Source organism: Apodemus sylvaticus, chromosome 5 (assembly GCF_947179515.1).
Source record: "Apodemus sylvaticus chromosome 5, mApoSyl1.1, whole genome shotgun sequence".
Taxonomy (NCBI): domain Eukaryota; kingdom Metazoa; phylum Chordata; class Mammalia; order Rodentia; family Muridae; genus Apodemus; species Apodemus sylvaticus.
The window spans coordinates 75,870,827-75,893,516 of record NC_067476.1 but is presented as its reverse complement, the minus strand read 5'-3'; the positions used below and the strand labels follow the sequence as shown (position 1 = coordinate 75,893,516).

The 22,690-nt window shown below is 41.0% G+C and overlaps 1 protein-coding gene across 6 annotated transcripts in view; it reads left to right on the top strand.

The window, feature by feature from the left end:
- The window catches only part of Ttc17 (tetratricopeptide repeat domain 17), a 108,828-nt gene that overhangs the window by 25,931 nt on the left and 60,207 nt on the right, over positions 1–22,690 (top strand). For all 6 annotated transcript variants that reach the window (XR_007977901.1, XR_007977900.1, XM_052183063.1 and 3 more), the window contains exons 3-16: positions 2,524–2,693; positions 3,294–3,405; positions 3,634–3,765; positions 5,413–5,522; positions 6,326–6,470; positions 6,894–7,033; positions 9,666–9,826; positions 12,003–12,115; positions 14,487–14,633; positions 16,231–16,346; positions 16,503–16,668; positions 17,882–17,959; positions 18,111–18,335; positions 21,176–21,362. Coding sequence is in view for 4 of the 6 variants with exons in the window: in XM_052183063.1 (XP_052039023.1) it covers positions 2,524–2,693; positions 3,294–3,405; positions 3,634–3,765; positions 5,413–5,522; positions 6,326–6,470; positions 6,894–7,033; positions 9,666–9,826; positions 12,003–12,115; positions 14,487–14,633; positions 16,231–16,346; positions 16,503–16,668; positions 17,882–17,959; positions 18,111–18,335; positions 21,176–21,362 (2,002 nt within the window). In the remaining 2 variants the exon portion in view is untranslated. The remainder of the gene's footprint in view (positions 1–2,523; positions 2,694–3,293; positions 3,406–3,633; positions 3,766–5,412; positions 5,523–6,325; positions 6,471–6,893; positions 7,034–9,665; positions 9,827–12,002; positions 12,116–14,486; positions 14,634–16,230; positions 16,347–16,502; positions 16,669–17,881; positions 17,960–18,110; positions 18,336–21,175; positions 21,363–22,690) is intronic.

The window sequence follows — 22,690 nt, the reverse complement described above, 5'->3', positions numbered from 1 at the left end:
TCAGCAGTTAGGAGTACTTGCTGTTCTTCCAGAGGACCAGGGTTCAATTCCTGGCACCCATATGGTGGCTCACAGCTGTTTGTAACTCCAGTTCCAGAGGATCCAGTGCCCTTTATACATGTGGTACACATGCGCGCGCACGCGCACACACAAACACACACACACACATACACACACACATACACACACACACACAGGAATGAATCTTAAGAGTCAAAAAAAAAAAATCTCATGAAGGAAAGGTGGAAACTCAAGGAGGAACGCCCAAGTAATATGAACGAGCCTGTCTAAAGTTTTGACTGGCTGGCTGGCTGGCTGGCTGGCTGGCCATGGGTAAAAGTGCCTGCCACATGAGCCTGACTCTAGACTCAGATCCCTAGGATCCACTGTGGAAGGAGAGGATCAAATCCTAAAGTAATCCTTTGGCCTTCATGTCCATGCCATGCATGCACTTAGATACACATAATGATAATAAATAAAATTAAAAATTTTTAAGTAAAAAGGTTCTAAAAAAATTGCACGTCTATTCACATCCATTGACAAAAGAAGGTCGCATGGCCAAGCTTGTTATATACATTAGGAAAAGAGTGGGGTTGGGAGAGGCCATTGGGAAACAGACTGTAGGATATAGGATATGCTTTTTTTAATAGTAAAATCTTTTTTTAGAGATTTATTTTTAATTTTATTTTTTAGCTCTGTGTGTGTGTGTGTGTGTGTGTGTGTGTATGTATGTATGTATGTATGTATGTATGTATGTATGTCTTTGTGGGGATGTGTGCATATAAATGCAGGTGCCCCAAAAGAGGACATCAGATCCCCAGGAGCTGGAGTTACAGGTGTTTGTGAGCACCTGCTAGGGATGCTGGGAATTGAACTCAGGTCCTCCGGAAAAGCAGTGATGCACTCTTAATCACGAAGCATCTCTTCAGCCCCTTCTGCTTTTAAGACAGGGTCTCATGAAGTCCAGGCTGGCCTCGAACTTGCTGAATAACTGAGATTGGCCTTGAATTTCTGATCTTTCTGACTTTACCTCCCAACCAAGTTTTGGGAGTACAAGTTCATTTACCCTGGCCAAAAAAACAAAACAAAAAAAAAAAAACAAACAAACAAACAAACAAACAAAAAACTTAATGGCTAAAACTACTGTTTTGGGCCTGACTTTATGGGTTTTTTTTTTTTTAATCGTATCTGTGATACATAAGCCAGGCACCAGGCTGACAAATAAACCACAGCCTGTATAGTAGCTTTCTCAGTAGCTTAAGTAAAACACAGCTTACCTACCAGAGGACTACAGGAACTGAATGCTAGGAACTGAACTTGGGTCCTCTGGTAGACCAGCAAGTGCTGAGCCATCTCTCCAGCCCCTAAGGTTTTGTTGTGTCTCTGTCACGTCTGGAAAAGTTTCACAGTATTGCTGTCCCACTCTTAGGATCTTTCCACCTCCTCTTCTGAGGTGAGAGCCTTGGCATGTGATATTGCTGTCTGCAATAGGCCTGAGCACTCACTCCAGTCTCCTGTTCTCTGCACCTTGACCATGGTGACTGTAACTCACCATCGACAGCAGAAAGAAGTTTCTCTGATGACGGGTGAGATGCTGAACTATGGCTGTGGTGATGAGCATTTATGTTTTAATCTGAACTCTGGTACTGAGTTTTCCTCCAGGACTTTGACCTATCCAGATACAAGTTTTTGTCCCAGTTAGCTGGTTATTAAAAAGATTTTGTGTATGTGTGCCAGATATGTGCGTGTGAGTGTCGGTGTTTGTGGGGACCAGAGGAGGGCATCAGATCCCTTACAGTGGGAATTACAGGCTGTTGTGAGCCACTCGATATGAATGCTAGGACCTGAACTTAGGTCCTCAAGAGAACAGCAAGTGCTCTTAACTGAGTCATCTCTCCAGCTCCTAAGGTTTAGCTTTGTTTTTGTAGTTTAAAAAAAAAAAGTTTAGAGAAGCAACTTAAGCATTGATAAAAAATAATTGGTATATTTTTATACATACATTTGTATGGAAATTACTGCTATAATGGCTGATACAGGCAATATTAAAATATAGTGTTTAGTGAGGCTTAGAGTAGTACATAAGCATAAGACCATTTATGTAGAGAATTGAGAGTTGTTTGGATCAATACATAATCAAGATAATACTTTAAGAGAATAACAGAACAAATGAATCCTTCATATGGATGCTGTTCAGAGAAGGCAGTGTAACTAAGGGCATTGAGTGTCCTCATCTTCCTATGACGGGGTCAGCACTCATCAAGTTCTCCAGTAGTTTCGGTGCCATCTAGCTGAAATATTTTTTAATCCATTTTTTTCTTTTAACTTATATTTGTGTGTGCATGCATGTGTGTGTGCATATGTATATGAGCACAGGCACATGCATAAATAAATGCTAGTTGAAAAACAGCTCTTCAGAAGTTCTGCTGTGAGTTCTAGGTCTGGTCAGATCCTTGGGCCAGGCAGCACGTGCCTTCCTCAGCTGAGCCATCTCACTGCTCCCCCTGGGTTTGATTTTCTTAATAGAAACAACTAGTTGCTCAAAAAATTCACATAGAGGAGAATGAGGACAGAGACACAGGCCTGGAACAGAGACACAATAAAGAAGACCCCGACTGCATCAAGGCCAAAGTGCCTTTGGGAGACCTGGACCTTTATGATGGCACATATATAACTCTGGAGAGCAAGGACATCAGGTAAAGCAGTTCTCATTCAAAAGGTAAAATTGTCCTGAATCAGTAAGGAAAAGTTCCTGATTAATGTTTCATCACTGATGGGTTTATTGAAATTTGAAAGTTCAAAACACATAATGTATATAGAAAGCTTCCAAACCAATTAGCTGTTTTTTATACCATGATTTAAAATGAGCTATTTACAATAAAAAATAAAATACAAATGTTCAGTAAACATGTGGAAATATTTCTCAGAATTTATCATGTGAGTATAAATTAAAACAGTTTTAGCTACCATATTATAAAAAGTTCTTAAGATCAGTACCTACTCAGAGCATAGGAAGGCTTTGAGTGACATTACTAGAAAGAATTTAGCAGTTATTTAGCAGTCTTTGAAAGACCACCATCTTGGCCACTCTTATTTTCTGGTTCTTCATTCATCTCTTTTAGTTTGAATTTCTTAAATATTTGACTTTCTATGTAGCTGTATGGAAAGCTACAAGTGTTGGCTACATATGTCATGTTGCTTAGAAAGTCGAGATGCAGGGTGAACTTGGGAGAGTTAGATGTTTCTCAGAGTGCTGCTTTTACCTCATTCATTCACTTGCTTCTTCTTGATTTTAGGCCTGAGGATTTCATAGACACAGAATCTCCTGTCCCTCCAGACCCAGAGCAACCTGATTGTACTAAAATCCTAGAGCTTCCCTATAGTATACATGCTTTTCAGCACTTACGAGTAAGTGGGGAGTAAGTGGAGAACTTTGGGTGTCCGAGGGTACTTTTTTTCTTTTATTTGGTCTCATGCTTCTAAAAGTATTTTTCTTCCTGCAGGCCATCTCATAATTTTACCTACTCTTGTTATATCTTAGAAATACTTAAAATAAATGCTACAGGATACTGAGTTTCTTATGACTTACATCCTTTACTAATTTTTAACTGTTTTCTAAATTGCCTCCTACTTTAGGGTGTACAAGAAAGAGTTAATCTTTCTGCCCCTCTCTTACCTAAAGAAGATCCAATCTTCACGTATTTGTCTAAACGCTTAGGAAGAAGTATTGACGACATAGGTCACCTCATTCATGAAGGCCTACAGAAGGTGAGTCACCCAGCAACTCACCGAACTAGGAGGCTCTGCGTGCCCAGACATGTGGTCCTGTCAGGATGCTTACTGTTTGCTTGTTCCCATAAAGGAAGATGCAGAGTTGTGATTACATTGGTACGAAGTATAGTACCCAATAGGAAGGAGGAATGGGTAAAGTCATTCCCTTTACCAGGATGAGATACTGAAAAGACTTATTTAAACTAATTAAAAAAAAAAAAACAACTAGTAGAAATAATGGAGGTACAAACTAGATTCTATCAGTTACGTTTGTAAGAAAGTTAACCATGGATGCATCTGCACACAGTACACATTACACTATGTGCATATTACATTTTTATTTTCCCCAGTCACTTACAACTGTATGTGTCTATAATTTTCTCACAAAAACTAATACCTAATAGTGTGTGCCTATAGTCTCAGCTACCCTGAGGCTGAGTTAGGAGACTTTCCTAAACCCACCAGCTCAAGACCAGCATAGGCAACACAGAGAGACTCTAGCTCCAGAAACTAAAGGAAAACCAAAAAGGAAGTAGGGAATTATAGCATGAGCCAAGACTGTAGGCGTGTCATGCAGGCATGAGTGGGAACTCGGCTGGTACTCAGTGCTCTTTCCTTCCCGGTTCCTAAGACACCGACCGGGAGTGGCACTCAGTGTAGTGCTTGCCTCGCCCTTTGGGGCCCTGGCTTCCAGCTTCACCATTGCATAAACTGGGGGTGGTGACTGCTGCATGCTCATAACTCCATATTCTGGAGACAGAGGCAGGAGCATCAGACATTCACAGTCATCCTTGACTATATAGCAAGTTTGAAGCCAGCTAAGGCTACATGAGACCTTGATTGAGAAGAAAATACAATTCTGTCTCTAAGCAGTATAATTATAGTGGTATTAGGTAGAATATATTATTACAACACTTATGTATACTTTATTCACATACATAACTGTTTATCAAGAGATGAATTTTGGGGCTGGGCAGTGGTGGCACTTTAATCCCAGCACTTGGGAGGCAGAGGCAGGCGGATTTGAGTTCAAGGCCAGCCTGGTCTACAGAGTGAGTTCCAGGGCAGGACAGCCAGGGCTACACAGAGAAACCATGTCTCCAAAAACCAAAAAATAAAAATAAAAAAATTAAAAAAAAATAGAGATGAATTTTTGAATGCAAGAAAACAGTTTTATTCTCAATAAAACGATTTCTAGTTTTATAGTGGTTACCCTCTCTACCATGTCTTTCCAAAGGTGTGTTTGTGTTCACAGAATGTGAAGAATCAGGAAAATTGGGCTGAGGTGTTTACCCGCTGATCATGACAGGACTTTATGTGCGTTTATTTGCTTGCTTGTTTGCTTCTGAGAGATAGGTTCTCACCATGAGGTCCAGTCTGGCCTGGAACTCACTGTGTAACACAGACTAGCCTCAAAGTCATGGTGATCCTCCTGCCTTGGTCTCCCACCATGGCTCTATGAGGACCTTTGGAGCGGTGCAGTGGCTTTCAGCTGTATCCCTGTATCACTGTAACTCACCTTGCTTTCTTCATTTAGAGTTTCAGAAGAGCCACTTAATGATGCCCATTTTGAACAGCCTCAGTCAAAAAAACAAAACAAAACTGTCTTTGGTTATATTTGACTGTTATTTTTTTCCTCTCTAGAATTCTTCCTCCTGGGTACTATATAACCTGGCTTCATTTTACTGGAGAATAAAAAATGAGCCTTATCAAGTAGTGGAGTGCGCCATGCGAGCGCTGCACTTCTCCTCCAGGTGAGACTTCTCTTCTCCCGGCCTCCTGACCAGCCGCACCACTGACGACTGCTAAAGAGTAGCACGCAGGGAACCACAGGAAGCAGTGTAGCCTTGTCATTACACACTTCTCTGTCTCTTAATCAAAGACATTAGTCTCTTCACAAAAAAGGATCACAGATGTCAGTAAGTTCAAACTGAAAGCTGTGTAATATAACATTCATGAAGGAAAAAAATATGTAAGATAGACAGGCCATCATTCACCTTAGATGTTAATGCCAGGACATATACACTGGAGGAATTAGCATGAGTTGAGTCCACCTTTCCTTGTATGTGCGTAGGTGGGTGTGGTGTATGTGCACAGGTGTATGCATGAGTGCCTATGCCCACACATTGCATGTGCAGAGGCCAGAGGGCTTCATCAGATGACTCTTCCTATTACTCTTCACCTTATTTTTAAGACAGTGTCTCTCACCGAGCCTGAAGTTGACATTTTTGCTAGATTAGCCAGTTGGTCAGCAAGCTCTTAAATCCTCCTGTGATTGCGGTGACACCACCACACCAGACGTTTATGTGAGTGCTGAAGGTCCAAGCTCCAGCCATCTCCCTAGCCCTAAAATCGACTTCTCTTAAAGCAAATACAAACCATAAATGAAATTTTAAATCATAAAATTTCTGCCAGATCTTATTGTTGTGGCAACATTTGTAACTGTGAGGTTGAGGGAAGATGATAGTAATTTAAAAGTGAGATGAGAAGCATGAGGAGGAGGCACATAGACTCATGACATGAGCTCTGACCTCTAGCCGCAGTTCCTCTCTTCCAGGCACAATAAAGACATTGCTCTGGTCAACTTGGCCAATGTTCTACACAGAGCGCATTTCTCCGCGGATGCGGCTGTCGTGGTCCATGCAGCCCTGGATGACAGTGACTTCTTCACCAGCTACTACACACTGGGGAATATATATGCAGTAAATATGGCTTTCTTGTTTGTTGAGATAGAACAGTTGCTAGTGGGGGGGGTGAGCTTTATTAGATTCTTTCATTTTGTTTTTTTTCTCAGTAGACTGTTTTCTTTCCATTTTTCTCTGAACAATGGAAATAAAGTGATTGGTGGGAAGGGGATAAAACAGCTCAATAATGTGTTATAACACTCTTGGCTTTAGAACAAAAATAATAGATAAACTGAATTCTAAACTGCAGAATAAACCTCTTAAAGATAGTAGGCCTTTCTAGCTATAGTATTCCTTGGTGTTGTAGGGAGTGATCAAAACAGTTTTCACTGCAGAGTGAGGTAGCTGTGACTTCATAAATCATGAGGGCTTTGGATAGATGCAACCAGCCATGGTTAACGTTTCTTCCCGTGTGTGTGTGTGTGTGTTTTATCTCCCCAGATGCTCGGGGAATATAACCACTCAGTGCTCTGTTACGACCACGCCTTGCAAGCCAAGCCTGGGTTTGAGCAAGCTCTAAAGAGGAAACACGCTGTCCTGTGTCAGCAAAAACTGGAGCAGAAGCTAGAGGCTCAGCATCGGTAACTGGAAGCAGAAGTTTACTGAAGCAGCACACAGAGCTTTGTGTTAGAACCTTGTCATGAGGCACCACCTTAGCATGGCCAAAGCAATGACAGGAAACTGCTGTACCACACATCCGTCCCTGCTCACCATATCCAAATGGCTTAGCACAGTTCCATGACAGGGCAGCTGACTCTCCAACATCGTCAGTGCCAGGAATTAGAGAACATTTGTAATTAAAAGCTCTCAAATTAGATCTTTTCAAGTTGTTTGTTCATTTGTTTTGAGACAGTTTCATTCTATAACCCAGTGTCTTAGTTACTTTTCTATTGCTATGAAGAGACACCATGGCCACAGCAACTTATAAAAAAGAGGGTTTAACTGGGGCTTGCTTACAGTTTTAGAAAGTTAGTTCATGAGCATCGTGGCAAGGAACTTGGCAGCAGACAGACAGATATGTACATTCTACTGGAGCAGTAGCTAAGAACTTATATTTGATCCACAAGTACTCGTCAGAAAAAAAGAGACTGAGCCTAGTGTGAACTTTTAAAACCCCCAGTGAGACACCTCCTCCAACAAGGCTACACCTGCTAGTCCTTCTCAAAACAGTTCCATGAACTTTAGACCCAAGTATTCTTGTTCAAACCACCGTGCACAGCAGCCTAACCTAGAATTCACTGTGGAGCCACGAACCCTCAGCAATCCTCCTGTCTTCAACTCCCAGGTGCTAGGATCCCAGGTGTGAGGCGCCAGCCCCAACCTTTTGATCTTCTATGACACTTAGAGCTCTTGGGGAGGCTCTGGTAGGCAGATATCCTACTGATTACAACCTTACTTTAACAGAGTACAGTGTGTCAGTAAAGTCACTTGTACATACAGTATTTGATCCTGTCACCTTTGGACCTGACATTGCATTTGGCCGGCATCTTCATTGGATGTGTATTAGATTGGACAGCAGTGGGACTTTTGTACTTGATCTTATCAAGATTCCTAGCAAAACATGTCTGCTTCCATAGGGAATAAGGCCAGCTAAGAAACTTGATACAATTCAAAAGAGAAAATTTTTATTCCTAAAAATTAGCCATCGTCTTTTGGGTCCATTTTGGTTATTAAAGAGGATTTTAGAATTCATAAAACGTGTATTTGATTGTTTCCTAATCCATTTAAAGCATTATGTAGTGAGGCAGAAGGACTGGCAGCTTGCTTATCTGTAACAGGCATCTGTTCACTGGATCAAAATGTGCCCTGGCCAAGCATCCGCCAGTGTTGCTCTCCTAGAACTCCGAGCTCAGTCCCTCACGGTCTTTGTAGGTGTCAATTCTCCAGGTGACAGGACAGTGTATAATAAAAAGCCTTGGTGTTTAAATGTAATCAGACAGCTAGCTCGTTGAAATCAGAACAATATTTCTCTGTTTTAAGGAACTAGAATATGAGACTAGTATACTATGGCCCTAAGTCCTTTTCCATCTGTAGGCAGAATGAAAGTAAAAAGGAGGAAAGGGATCTAGAAGGGTTTTGCCTGGCTGTGGAATACACATGGCTGCGATAAACACCATGACCAGAAGCAACTCGGGCAGGAAAGGCTTTACTGCATCTTGGAGCTTACTGTCTAACATCATAGAGGTCAGAGTAGGAACTGGTGCAAAGAGTAGAGAAGTGCTACCTGTGTAGCTTCCTCAGCCTGCCTGCTTAGAGCACCAGGACCATCACTCCATGGGCAACACTGCCCTCTATGGGACGGCCTTATCATATGTCATTCCATAATCAAGAAAATGTCCCACAGGCTCGCCTCAAGCCCAGTCTTAGGGAAGCATTTTCTCAGTAATTTTCAAAATAATTTTCAAAAGTACCTCCTCTTCTTAGATGACTCTAGCTCGTGCCAAGTTCACACAAAACTAGTAGCACAAACACAGTTTTTAATTATTTATGCATTTTAATATATATGTATTTGTGTACTTATATGATGCAAGGGATCAAACCCTATGACTTGTATATTCTAGGCAAGTTTTCTGACATATCCTCAACCCTAAATTTATTTTAGGTGATTTAGAAAGACATAAAGGTGTGCATATTTATAGCGTCCTGTGTGAAATTTCAATGCATGCATCCGTTGTCTGGATCCACCACTGTCTATTTACCATAAGGACGTGCAAATATCTGAGGATGTACTGTCTTCCGCTTAAGCAGCTGGGTGGGTGGCAGTGCTGTTTTTCTGTGGAGAATGGGAAGAGAAGAGGAAGAGCACCTTTCACAGATAGCTCAGTCCCGTTGGGAAAGGGGCACAGGGGCGCTGCAGCTGCCTCTGCTCTGCCCACGCTCAGCCGGGTGCTCATCCCGGGAGGATAGGGCAGGTGGTCCCACTGTTTTGAAACCTTTCAGGTTTCAATACCAGCACATGATTTGATCTTGAGACAATGTATTTAAGAAAAAGGCCTTTGCATTCATGTTTTTTCTCAAGTAAAATTTAAATTTCAGTGTTTCTCAAGTATTATATTTACAGAATAGCATTTATTTAGCACAGTTATTCCTGTGTAAGTGTAGAGTTTTTATTAATATCAGTTGTTGCTGATAATCATAACGTTAATGTATGTAAGCAAGTTTTTAAAATCACAGTTTTCAAGGTCTGGTTTTTCTGATATTAAAAATGTTAAGGTCCCTTCAGAGAACCCTGAATGAACTAAAAGAGTACCAGAAGCAGCATGACCACTACCTGCGGCAGCAAGAGATTCTAGAGAAGCACAAGCTGATTCAGGAGGAACAGATCTTACGGAACATCATCCACGAGACACAGATGGCAAAAGAGGCGCAGCTGGGTGAGCAGTGTCCTGACTGCGTGCAGGTCGGGAAGCCTTCCCAGCATTGCTTGAGTGTAGCCTTAAAGTTGTATGAAGTTGTATTTATGGTGTGTGTGTGTGTGTGTGTGTGTGTACACATGTGAGTATGCCGCAATGCATGAGAAGAGATCAGGGGATAACCAGGGGAGTCAGTTTTCTCCTTCCAACATGGGGATCTAGGTATTGAACTTGGGTCACTGGGCTTGGCAGCAAGCCTTAATGACTGAGCTGTATCCCAGCCTGGTTTCCTTATATCTTTTCACTTATTTGTTTATTTTAATTTTAGTTTATGTGTATATTTGTATGCCTGTTTGTTTGTGTACTTGGAGGTGCATGCAGAGGCTAGAATGGGCATGGGATCTCCTAGAGCTAGAGTTGCAGGCAGTTGTAAGCCACCTAGTATGGATGCTAGGAACCACATCTGGGTTGCCCTCTGCAAGAACGGCACATGCTGTTAACCACTGAGCCTTCTTTCCAGCCCCAGAACTTTCTTAAGTCTCAAAACCAAGAGTAATCACAGTTGGTGTACCAGGAGGCCTGAGAGCTGCTTTCAGCAATTTTTATTCCCATTTTGACATGAAAACCAATCTGCAAATTCTTAGGTTTCTTGTATTTCTCAAGCATTAATATGCATATCATTCTCCCAGAGATCTTGTTACGGTTCAAATTCTGCCCCGGGATTTGTGAGGTGGGGCCTAAGCTGTGGTCACAACAAACACTGTACAGCAGGCTGCAAGGCTTTCTTCTAAGCCAGTGGTTCTCAGCCTTTCTGATACTGTGCTGTGTGACCCTTTAATACAGTCCTCATGCTGTGGTGACCCCAACCATACAATTATTTTCCTTGTTACTTTTTAACTGTGATTTTTCTACTGTTATGAATTGTGATGCTCATACCTGATATTCAGGGTATCTGATATATAACCCCTGTGAAGGGTCGTTCCACCTCCAAAGGTGTCATGGCCCAGAGGTTGAGAACTGCTGTCTAAGCAGACAGAGGATGCTAGAAATATCCGTATTCTGCCAAAGCAAATGTCTTTTTCCCTCTTGCTGTCCTAAAAACAAAACTATTTTAGAAATAGTTTTTAAACTATTTTGGAAATAGGACTGTAGACTAGAATTAGCAGACTCTTCTACTCAGGTATGAAATCTTAGTCTAATCACTATCTACTAGTTGCAAGGGAGTTCTGAAATCATTTCCATAATTGTACATAGAAATGTTCATGTGCATTATTGGTTGGTTGGTTGGTTGGTTCGTTGATTGGTTGGTTTTTCCGAGAAGGTAATGCATAGCTTTTATTATCATTTCTTGAAGTCAGTTACCCCCCCCCCAAAAAAAAGAACCACTGAGGAACTTAGGTTGGCAAGAAATAGATGATTTAGTTGTACACAGACTAATTTGATTGTGATTAAAGTCCAAGGGAACAGATCTGACAGCTCAGCCATAAAGAATAAAGTCCAGGAATGCCTGGGAAGGACACTTAAGCATTGCACCTTCACTGTGACATTTGTCCATTTAAAGTCCTATTGGTTTATCTTTGCTATTTTGAGAATAAAGAATATATTCATATTGTGGAATTTTTTTTTAGCGGTCAATCTGCTAAATGAAACCAGAGCTCTTACATAGGCGTGTGAAACAAAATTGGGAACTATAGAGAGCAAATTCTCTCTGTAGAGATAGATGGTCAGAGTCTCTCCAAACCATGTGATCAAGACAGACAGTGCCTAACTGCTAGAATGATCAATTGGTAGAGTTATCTCTCCTTGCTTTATACAGAGAAAAACTGGGGCTTTCAAGATGTATTTATAATTCTGTGTAGGGAGTGGGCTATTGCAGCACATGGATACAGGTGTCCTCATTGGCCAGAGGTTTTGGATCCACCTGAGCTGGAGTTATGGTGGTTGGGAGCCAGCTGATGTGAGTGGTGAGAACTCTAGGTCCTCTGAAAGCAGTGTGTGCTCCTAACTGCTGAACCGTCTAATCAGTGCCAGACTGGGACTTCTTTAGTGATTTCATTTAATTAACTATTAATGAGGTTTCTCTGTGTAGCTCTAAGAAAAGAGGCACAAGATTAAAACTGAGTGACATACACTAAGGAGAAGTGTGCTGTCGCTGCATGACTTTGCTAATCCTTTGTATAACTTCTTCTTGCCCCAGGAAATCATCAGATATGCCGGCTGGTCAACCAGCAACATAGTTTGCATTGCCAGTGGGACCAACCCGTGCGCTACCATAGAGGAGATATCTTCGAAAATGTGGACTATGTTCAGGTCCTTTTCTTGGTCTCTTCTAGTTCTTACTGTCACTTGTGTATGAATAATTTCCTGTTTTATTCCTTTGACTTCTTATAAATTCAAGAATTGCTAAAGTGTGTGACTACCATTTAAAGCTTTTAAGACTTTTATTGTCTGTGTGTATGATGGCAGGTGTCATTGTCAATTATCAGTTGCATGGATATCATTTCATTTCCCAAAGTACTAGCACTGTGTCTATACGCATGTACATTTGATTCTTTTCCCCTTTGCAATAGGAGCTAGAATTGAGTTGCTACCACTATTTAACTCAGTTTTAATTTATCTTTCTTTTTTTTCTTTTTTTTTTAATTTGATATATTCTTTATTTACATTTCAAATGATTTCCCCTTTCCAAACCTTTCTAACACTTCCACCCTTTAATACTGTTCCTCATGGTGTGGTAACCCCCAGCCATAAAACTACTTTATTCTACTTCATAACTGTAATTTTGCTACTGTTCTGTATCATAATGTAAATGTCTGACATGCAATCCCTAAGGGGTTATGACCCACAAATTGAGAACTGCTGTTCTAAGGTAGAACAGTCTCTTTTCTAAAGTCCCATTATGTTGCCCCTCCAGAAATATGAACAAAATTATGTTACACTAAAAGAAAAAATTACTTAATAAGTACCATTGCTAGGCATATGTGTTCTCTGACCTGACTCTGTGTGCATATATACAGAACACATGTAGTCATGTGCACACATGCCCATGCAGCTACTCTAGCAAACTGCTGCTAGGTGAATGATACCAGGAGCTTGCACAACCAGAGCAACGATCATAAAAAAGATATCAAATGCAAAACCAGCACTTACTGTATCTTTCATAAGAACTACTGTGCACTGTCCTAGAGAATTTCCTAGAGTCAAACTGTTAAAATACAAGTCAAGAAGACATTTCCAAAGAAACAAGCCATAAGCAAATTTGAGCAAATTTTCAAAGATTTATTTTATGTATGGAAGTATTATATCTGCATGTTTTTCCTATATTCCAGAAGAGGGCATCAGATCCCATTGTAGATGGTTGTGAGTCATGATGTGGTTGCTGAGAACTGAACTCAGGACCTTGGGGAGAGCAGCCAATGCCCTTAATTTCTGGGCCATCTCTCCAGCCTGAAATTTGAGCCCTTTAATTTAAGAAACCCCAGACAACATTAATAGTAATAGTAAGAAACTAAGACAAGGAGGCCTTTCCGGAGGGGCAGCAGCAGTGTGGGGCAGATGCTCCTCTCACTTCCATGGACCAATTGCTAGCATTCATCCATGGTCGGCTTTCAAGACAACTCACACCACCAGAGCATGCATCTCCCTGTCATAAGCCCAAGCATTCTGAGGAGGAAAGGAGAAGGTTTGAAATATAACTGAAATCCAATATGACTTTCGGATGTCTTGGTGGTTTGGGGACTGCCCTGGACCAGTGCCTTTTCAGTTATCTCGAGTCTGTGTAGCAGAGGAGTGTATTTCTATTCATAAGACCTAGAGCTACAAATTCAGCATGTTCCCTCCATCCTTCCCATGGTCCTTTTCTCATTGTCTGTATAACCAGTAGAACTGTGGTATCTTATAAGTGTTGCAAATGCTTTATCTTGGTTTGGAGGAAGAGGGTGTGTGTGTGTGTGTGTGTGTGTGTGTGCTCCTTTATTTTTCTTGTTTTCTCTCTTTAGCTCTAAAGCTTATGTTTGCAATTGGCAATAGTCTATAATCTCTAAATGACAGCCAAATGAGACTCTTAAAAATACTTTAAAATGTTTATTGTTATTTTTCATGTGTTTGCCTACATATACATATTTTGCACCATGTGTGCCTGGTGCCAGCAGAGACAAAGGGTGTGAGATCCCTGAGACTGGAGACACAGAGGGTTGTGAGCCACCATGCAGGTGCTGGGACCCTAACCAGGGCCACTTTAATTGCAGAAAGTACTCGTACATTCCAAGCTGTCTCTCCAGCCCCTAAGAGTATTTTCTTCATCTTCCTTAGTTCTAACCACAGTACTAATTTTATAGAATAATAACCAATTCAGTTTTGGCAGGGGGAAGAATAAATCACCTAATTAGTTTATCACTGAATCTAAACTAGGAAAGCCATGGAAAGGACTTAAAAGGACAGGAAAGCAGTGTGTTTCTTTTCACCCTCTGTGGCAAAGCTGAGAGGATGCTGTTAACTACACTGCATATCCATGGGAAAATAACTGTGGGGACATAGTTCTAAGAAGTAAATTATCCTATTGCTTCTGACTTGCTTTCTGAATTTCTGTTAGACTCCTGATAAATGTTTACTAGGTTTCAGTTAAAATCCCCCTCATAACTCCATTTCAAGTTACAATTGGATTAAACTTTCCATTTTCTAGTTTGGTGATGATTCATCAACCTCCAGTATGATGTCTGTGAATTTCGATGTTCCTACAAATCAGAGTGATGTCAGCGAATCTGTCAGGTCTTCTCCTGTAGCCCATTCTGTTCTCTGGGTCTGGGGCCGGGACTCTGATGCATATAGGGTAAGTGTGTAGAGACTGATGATGATGAAAATGATGAGAAAATGATGAAGGTATTTTCTCCAGCAGACACAGTCTAACACAGCAGTGACCCTGCACTGTACTGATTAATGTGACCCAAAAATATTGAGCCTAGCGCAGCACACATTGAGTAAAATTGCTATCAAATGGAAGGCATTCTATTAGGGAATTATGGGTCAGTAAACTCTTCCCTGAGTTCCTCACAATCAACTGGGACAGATAAAAGCCCTGATTCCAGTTCTGCATGCTGGCTATAATTACTAGCCTGTGTCTTCCTCACTTACACAGTCAGTACCAAATGCTAGGCTGATACTAGGATGTACTAGATAAGCTTCATACACTATTAAAGCTTTATGGTAGTAGACAATGCATACAGTGACTACATTGGTAAACGCATTTCTAGGCTACCATGAAGACGTTCGTACCTCCAAATAAAGGATGTACCTTTATTATACAAGGTAAATAGGGTAAACTTCAGGCTCAGGTGACTCAAGTGGCCAGTGACATTTACAGGTGACTTATTTCCTTCCTCTCTTATGGTGTCAAGTACATTATTGGTTTCATCTGGAAACTTGATGGCCTCCATCTGGGTGACTGGGAGAGCAGGCTTTTTTTTGTTCATATGAACTGAGACTTGCTTTTCTTGACAGTAAAGCTACTAGTCTGTCCTTGTGTTTCATTGGCCCAGCTAAGGTAGGCCTGCCTTGCACCTGGCCAGTGTGCAGTGAATCAGAAGCAATAAGTCATACTAAGAATTGGTAGAAGGAATATTATAAGGTCAGGTAGAGTATCCATACTTACCTGAAAATAATACTTTTCTGTTCAGTCATTCTTGTGTACTGTCTTAGTTGGTGTTCTCTTGCTATGAAGAGACACCATAACCAAGGTAACTCTTATGAAAGAAAGCATTTTATTGGGGGTGGGGTGTGCTTACATTTTCAGATGGTTAGTCCATTGTCATGAGAGGGAACATGGTAGCAGGCATGGCAGGCATGGTGCTGGAAAAGTATTTGAGTGTAACATCCTGATCCTCAGGGAGAGCGAGTGAAAGACACTGGGCTTCCCAAGGACTTTTGAAACCCCAAAGCCCCCTAGTAACACACTTCTTCCAAAAAAGCCATAAATTCTAATCCTTCTAATCCTTTCAAATAGAGCCACACCCTGGTGACTAAGATTTCGAATATATGAGCCAATGGGGCCATTCTTACTCAGACCACTACAAATACCTAATTTATTATTATTATTATTATTTTTAGATTTATTTATCATATTTTATGTATAATGTTTTCCTGCATGTATATATGTACATTACATGCATGAAGTACCTATGTATGCCAGAAGATGGCATTGGATCCTGTAGAACTAGAGTTAGAAACAGTTATAACCTGCCATCTGGGTTCTGGGAATGGAACCTGGGTCTTTTAGAAGAATAGTCAGTGCTCTTAACCTCTGAGCTGTCACTCCAACCCCTAGTATACCAAAATGTGCCCTAGTATGTCTAAATTTTTTTACCAGTTCATTTAAAATGCTAAAATGTTGTATCTAAAGTAATCTATGAGAAGATTTGTTTCTTTCGTAGGACAAACAACATATTCTTTGGCCTAAAAGAGCAGATTGTACAGACAGCTATCCCAGAGTCCCCCTTGGTGGAGAATTGCCAACATACTTTCTGCCTCCAGAGAACAAAGGACTCAGGCAAGTGCAGATGGATTTGGCCCAGCACCTGAGTCTGCATGGTTCTCTCCTGGCGGTTCTTTGCAAGTGCCAGCCTTGGACGTGAAAGGTTAAGTCTTTGTCTTGAACTCACCCAAACTTGGAAAATATGAATCTTGTTCCTTTTTCTTGTGCCAGGATCCACGAATTGACCAGTGATGATTATTCTTCAGAAGAGGAGGCCAAACCCCCTGACTGTTCCATAACTGACTACAAAAAAAGCCACACTCTGTCCTACTTAGTCAAAGAATTAGAGGTCCGAATGGATCTGAAAGCCAAGATACCCGATGACCATGCACGAAAAGTAAGGCTCACTTAGGCTGCTGTTTCCTGCCGTCCTTCTGGGTGACTTCAGCAGCCTCTAGATGGGACAGAAACTGAAAAAAAGCTTAAGAATTGACAGAGTGACTGAGGTGTCAGCCACGCTTCTCACCAGCACAGCACAGGAAATGCACTGTGGGCTGCAGAGCAGAGTCCAGCGAGGCACTCTAAGAGCCTCTGACCCAGGAGGTCTGTCTAAAGGAGGCCCTCCTGACTGCTTCAGTTTAGCTTTACACTCTGAACCTCCACAGGCTTACAAAATTATACCTTAAAAGTTCTCCCGCTCTGGCCTGGTCAGCCTTGCCTGGGCTCCATGTGAGATCCTTAGGAGTCTATTAGCTTGATAGCTACCCAGGAAATTATAAGTAAATTTGATTAATACTATTTCCTTCAGTTCCTATTAGTTGTGTATGACTAAGAGTCCTTTATTAACAGAGGTGACCAGATAATGTACTCCAGAGATAATATGTAGACTACCATATTTTAACAAATATAAGTACTTTAAAACTACAAATGAAATGATTATCTTTTTATAAAAAAAAAAAAAAAACAGACCATGGCAACTAATGTGTCTGTTGTCATTTACACTGAGTATAGTGACTACTTAGATTTAGTTCTGGTCCACTAAAGCAGGAAAATGACCATTTCCCAGGGACTGTCGTGGGTTCTTAGAACACAAAGATGATTGTGTATGTGTACACACACATACACACACACACACACACACACACACATACACACGAGTAATTGCTCTTAGGGACACTGAGATACCTCAGTGGGTTAAATGTTTGCCACAGAAAGCACAGGGACCTGAGTTCAGATTCCTGCACCTATGTAAGAAAGCTGACCAAGGCAGTGAGTGTTTACAATTTCCCTGTTGCTAAGGATGGATGGAGACAGCAGGCACTTACTCCTGACACTTACTGGCCAGCTGGTCAAGCCAGTCAATCAGTTCTAAATTCAGTGAGAGACTGTGTCTCAAAAAGTAACATAGGGAGTGACAGGGGAGACCCCCAGCATCCACCTCTGGCTTTCATGTCATGTACACACATGTACACACAGGAACACACACAAACAAAACATACATGCATAAAAACAAATTCTGTGGCACTCATGGAAGGACTGCATTATAGAGATTCTTCTAAGCATCTTCCTTGTTATTTTCAGTTAGTCATTATTTCTTTTGATATTTTCAGATTTTACTTTCCCGTATTAAAAACTATACTATCCCAGAAGAAGAAATTGGGTCTTTCTTGTTTCATGCTATTAACAAGGTAAGCCATTTGTTTGGGTAAACCTTAAATCCTTACTAAGTGTAAAGTAAAGTCTTTAATGTATTTGTTAAAGATTCTATTTAGAACCTACTGTTAGTAAGTTCTATTTAGTACTCTATTTCTACCTAATGGAGCGGCTCTCTATTTTCAGCCCAATGCTCCTGTCTGGCTCATTCTGAACGAAGCAGGCCTGTACTGGAGAGCCGTAGGAAACAGCACCTTTGCTATCGCCTGCCTTCAGAGGGCTTTGAACTTAGCACCAGTTCAGTACCAGGACATCCCTCTCGTCAACCTGGCCAACCTTTTGATTCATTACGGCCTTCATCTTGATGCTACCAAGTTGCTGCTGCAAGCCGTGGCGGTCAATAGTTCTGAGGTGAGGCACTCCCGCCGGCTCAGGGCTGTGCTGCTGTGGGAACAGCCTGGCTGTGCGGTGTGCTTTGATTCTGTCTAGCAGGGATATAGAAAATGTCAAGTTTCCTTTTAACAGTAGAATTTGCATACTTCAAGAAAAAAACAAATATTTTATTTTGCTTATTTATATATTTTGAGACAGATCAGGTTTTTGTAGCCAGAGCTCCCCTCAATTCATAATTCTCCTGCCTCGGGCTCGTGACCCAAGATTACATGCTTGTACCACTGTGCTGGCTCTTTTCAAATTTGAATGAGTAAAACTGACAATTCTCATTTCTCTTCTTTAAAACTTATATGTAAATAGAAATTGTATAGCTATGAAAATATGCTGTCTCTTTCTATGTCTGCCTGCAACAGCTGGCTCTCCCTCCCACTCATTACTGAATGCACCATCCTCAATGTTATTTTTTAGATACAATATTTAATTCATAGATAGAGTTACACCATCTGATGCACAGTTAAACATTGTTGTAATAAGAAATAATAATCAGGGGACTGGGAATGTAACTAGTAGTAGGTTCAGTGCCAAGGAGACAAATATTGTGCTACCATGCCTAGCGTAACTGCTTTGTGATTCTTAGTTCTTATTTTTAAGGTTCCACTTTAGGTTTGCAGAAATAAAGTTGTAATAGATACCCAATTAAATTGCCCTTACCTAACACCTGAATGGGTATATATTTTATCTCCAGAGCTCCTTTAAAAGCTATGGGTTTGTTTACGATATCATAAAACTAAATTTTAAATATAATAAAATGCTGCCCATTAAGAGTTCAAAAATTGGCAATTTTTCAGCATAATTTTGTAATGTCTATACTTTCCAGTAGATCTAACTGCTAGTGAGTCCATCAGACAGTGCTTGCTCTGTAGCAAACTCAGTGCAGTGAGAACAGATGGCAGGCTTGGGCAGCTGTCCCGCAGCCATGGATGAACTGAGGTACCTGAAAGGGGGCTGGAAATGAAAAAGGACATCATGCCCGAGAAGGATGAAGTTTCTGATCAAAAGTTAAGACTCACAGTTTAAATGTCAGCACTGTGTCTATAGAGGGAGAGCCCACAGACCCATCCTTTGTTTCAGCTGGATTGAATTGCAAAGCAAGCTCAGCAGGCAGTCTGCTCCTGTACGACGTTGACTTCACCTGGGTCTTTTTTTTTTTTTTATTCGATATAATTTATTTACATTTCAAATGATTTCCCTTTTCTAGCCCCCCCACTCCCCAAAGTCCCATAAGGTCCAAAGGTGGCAAACATTTAAGGTAGTGACCTAGGCAAGCCTGTGGAAGGCCGAGTGCTGCTACAGGCCAAGATACTGCCTGTGTTCTCTTGCTAAGGCAGCTGAAGAAGGAAGAGCTGAGCTCTCAGAAACGCTTGTCTTTCCGTATTTACAGTGTAGTTACATTTAGTTGTGAAGAGCTGTGGCACTGATACAAGATAAAAAGAGAAGTCAGTGAGTCGGGATGAGTGTAGCAGAAGCACAAACGAACCATAACCAGCACTGCCTTCACTGCCATCAGCGACTAGACTAGAAGTGCTGACAGGGACCAGGAAGTCTGTGCGAGCATTTCATAGTAATCCTGAAAAGCCTACTACATTTTAAAAACTGCCACTATATAGTTTTAAGACCATTAATTTAAATGGCTATATAGTCCATAGATTGTCATGCCATGACTTAGTCTTTAGGTAACTACTGACATTCTTGATAACTATTGTCGATACTGCTTTCTACCAGAGCCTTTTCTATATTACAGATAACTATCTTATCACTAAAATAGTAAGTCAATGAAATAGTAAATATTTTGATAGCACTGGTACCTTTCCCTGCTAGACAGTCGAGCAAAAAGTTTGGGCCAGGACGTAAGCAAGAGCTGCGGATCTCCACTGCTCCTGCTCTTCACCTTAGCTGTACTGTATGCTTTGTTGTTTTCCTTCACTGGATTCTTGTAACTCGATCTAGACAACATCCAGCGTTTTACAACAATACAACAAAATCATCAAATCGTTGATTTTGTATGCAGAATAGCCTTAAGAGATAGACTTTTTCACTTGCTAGATTAGTTAAGTACACACAGACTAAACCAGCCTCAATTTGGACTTGCAGATATTGGCAGTAAAGCTCTCACTCTTAACAATAGTGTAGGAGCCATGAACTAACATTCATAAAACTAGTTTGCTTATTTCAAAAAGCAGCTTCTTTCTTTTAACATTTCGTAGTCTTTTATTTCAAAATGTTTGGTTTTCCATGATGCTCTCACTATGGTAGTTCAGACTGGCCTCAAAGCTCTTGAGGGTCTTCTGCCTCTCAAGTGCTCAGATTACAGGCATGTACCACATGTCCAGTTTAGGAACATGAACTATTACGAAACTAAGTAAAAGAAGATACAATGTTCATTTTATATGTACATGTTAGAGAAGTCGCTGTTTCATTCCATTCCTATGAGCTTTGTAAAGAACAAAGTTAGTGTGTGGTGGTAGAAGTCACACTTTATCAACAATGGCTGCTTTGGAGATAGGATTGGGAACCTCCGGGCTACTGCAAACATTCTAATTGTCTTATAGATGGGGTTGAGTAGCATAGGAGATGTTCATATCTAATAATGCACTGAGTTACATACTTAAAACTAATTACAAGTCTTAGTGATTTTTAATCTTTATAAGGGCTGGTGTAAATAAAACAAACTAGTTAGTGGTGACCTTTGCAGAACACCCTAAGAAGAGCTCAAAGACATATCCTGTGAAGGTTTTATGCTTCTCAAAAACCAGCAGTTCATCTACATTCTGCTGATTTCTTTTTTCTCTTCTTTTCAGCCCCTGACCTTTTTAAGCCTGGGAAATGCTTACCTTGCTCTGAAGAATGTCAGCGGGGCCCTTGAAGCCTTCAGACAGGCCTTGAAGCTTACCACCAAATGCCCAGAGTGTGAGAACAGCCTGAAGCTGATCCGCTGCATGCAGTTTTACCCTTTTCTGTACAACATCACCTCTTCTGTTTGTAGTGGTAAGCGCCTGATAAATGCAGGAGCTCAACCAGTGCTGCTGTTGTGATCAAAATAGCACAGAGATGGTTTTAGGGACTTCCTCCAGGGCTTTAGAAAGCTAACCCAAGCTGGAAAGCAAAGAAATCCATTCATTACTTACTGGAAACGCCTTAGTAGTTAAGGTTCATTTCCAGACCTTAGCTAAGAAATACCGACTAATGTATACAGTGGAATTGTATGTTCCAGAGTTTACATTTTTTTCTCTCCCATAAATTTCTGTTTAACCCTGACTGATATTCATGGTAAAGGAAGTTCATGAAGTTGTATGTGTCGTGAGCACAGCTCTACAAACTTGTCCCCCAAAATAGCTTCTTGTCTTTCAGAGGAGTGATGCACCTTTCCTGAACCTTTCAGTAGTGATGTTCAGCACAGGTGCCCTTTCTGTTTATGTGGAACTGCCTTGGTAGAGCTGGTATGAAACTTAAAAGTCACATGAACTCTAGTAGACTTCATTTTAAGAAAAAAAGTGTCTGTTTGACATTCTGCCTTTGAACAACACCCTGTGGGAGATGGGGAAGGCACAGATCTTCAGCCCCGAGCCAGCATCAGGTGGAGCCACAGCTCCCACTGCACTGGCAGTCCAGAGTGTGGTGTCAGGCACTCCAATCCCTTCAGTGGTGAACTTGAGTATTAAACTTGAGTACATCTGATACCCGGTTGCTATGGCTTGACTTAGATGATTTGTTATAGACTTAAGACCAGAAATTGGTTTCCTGGTTCGCTTTACCAGACTGCCTCAGGATGTTGATGGAATTGGGAATAAATGTACTTACAACAGTTAAATACCAAAGTCTTTCAGAATCATAAGATAGGTCAGATGCCTATCAGCATTGGGCATAATATAAATTAGAATTCTCTTAAATACTGAAGGCCTGGATAGTATTTCAGTAAGGAATAGTCAAGTGACTAGCACTAGAATTACACAGGTTCTTGCCTGACCATACTCTGCCACACTTTCTGATCCCAGAAAAGTAACATCATTACCCATACAGTGAACAACAATAAAAACTATCACATACTTGCTGAGAAAACTAAGTGATGTATTTATCAGAGTGGGTAGCTGCATAAAGGCAAGCCTTTAGACATTGACAGTAAGGCCAGTGACATGGCTCAGCAGGGAGAAACGTAAGCTGCCAAGCCCAAAGGCCTGAATGCAATCCTCTGAACCTTCCACATGGTGGAAGAAGAGAGCCAGCTCCCACAAATTGTCCTTTAACCTCCACATGTGTAGCTTGGCATGTGCATGCACACACATACAATTATGCACATGCACATATTAAATGAAAAT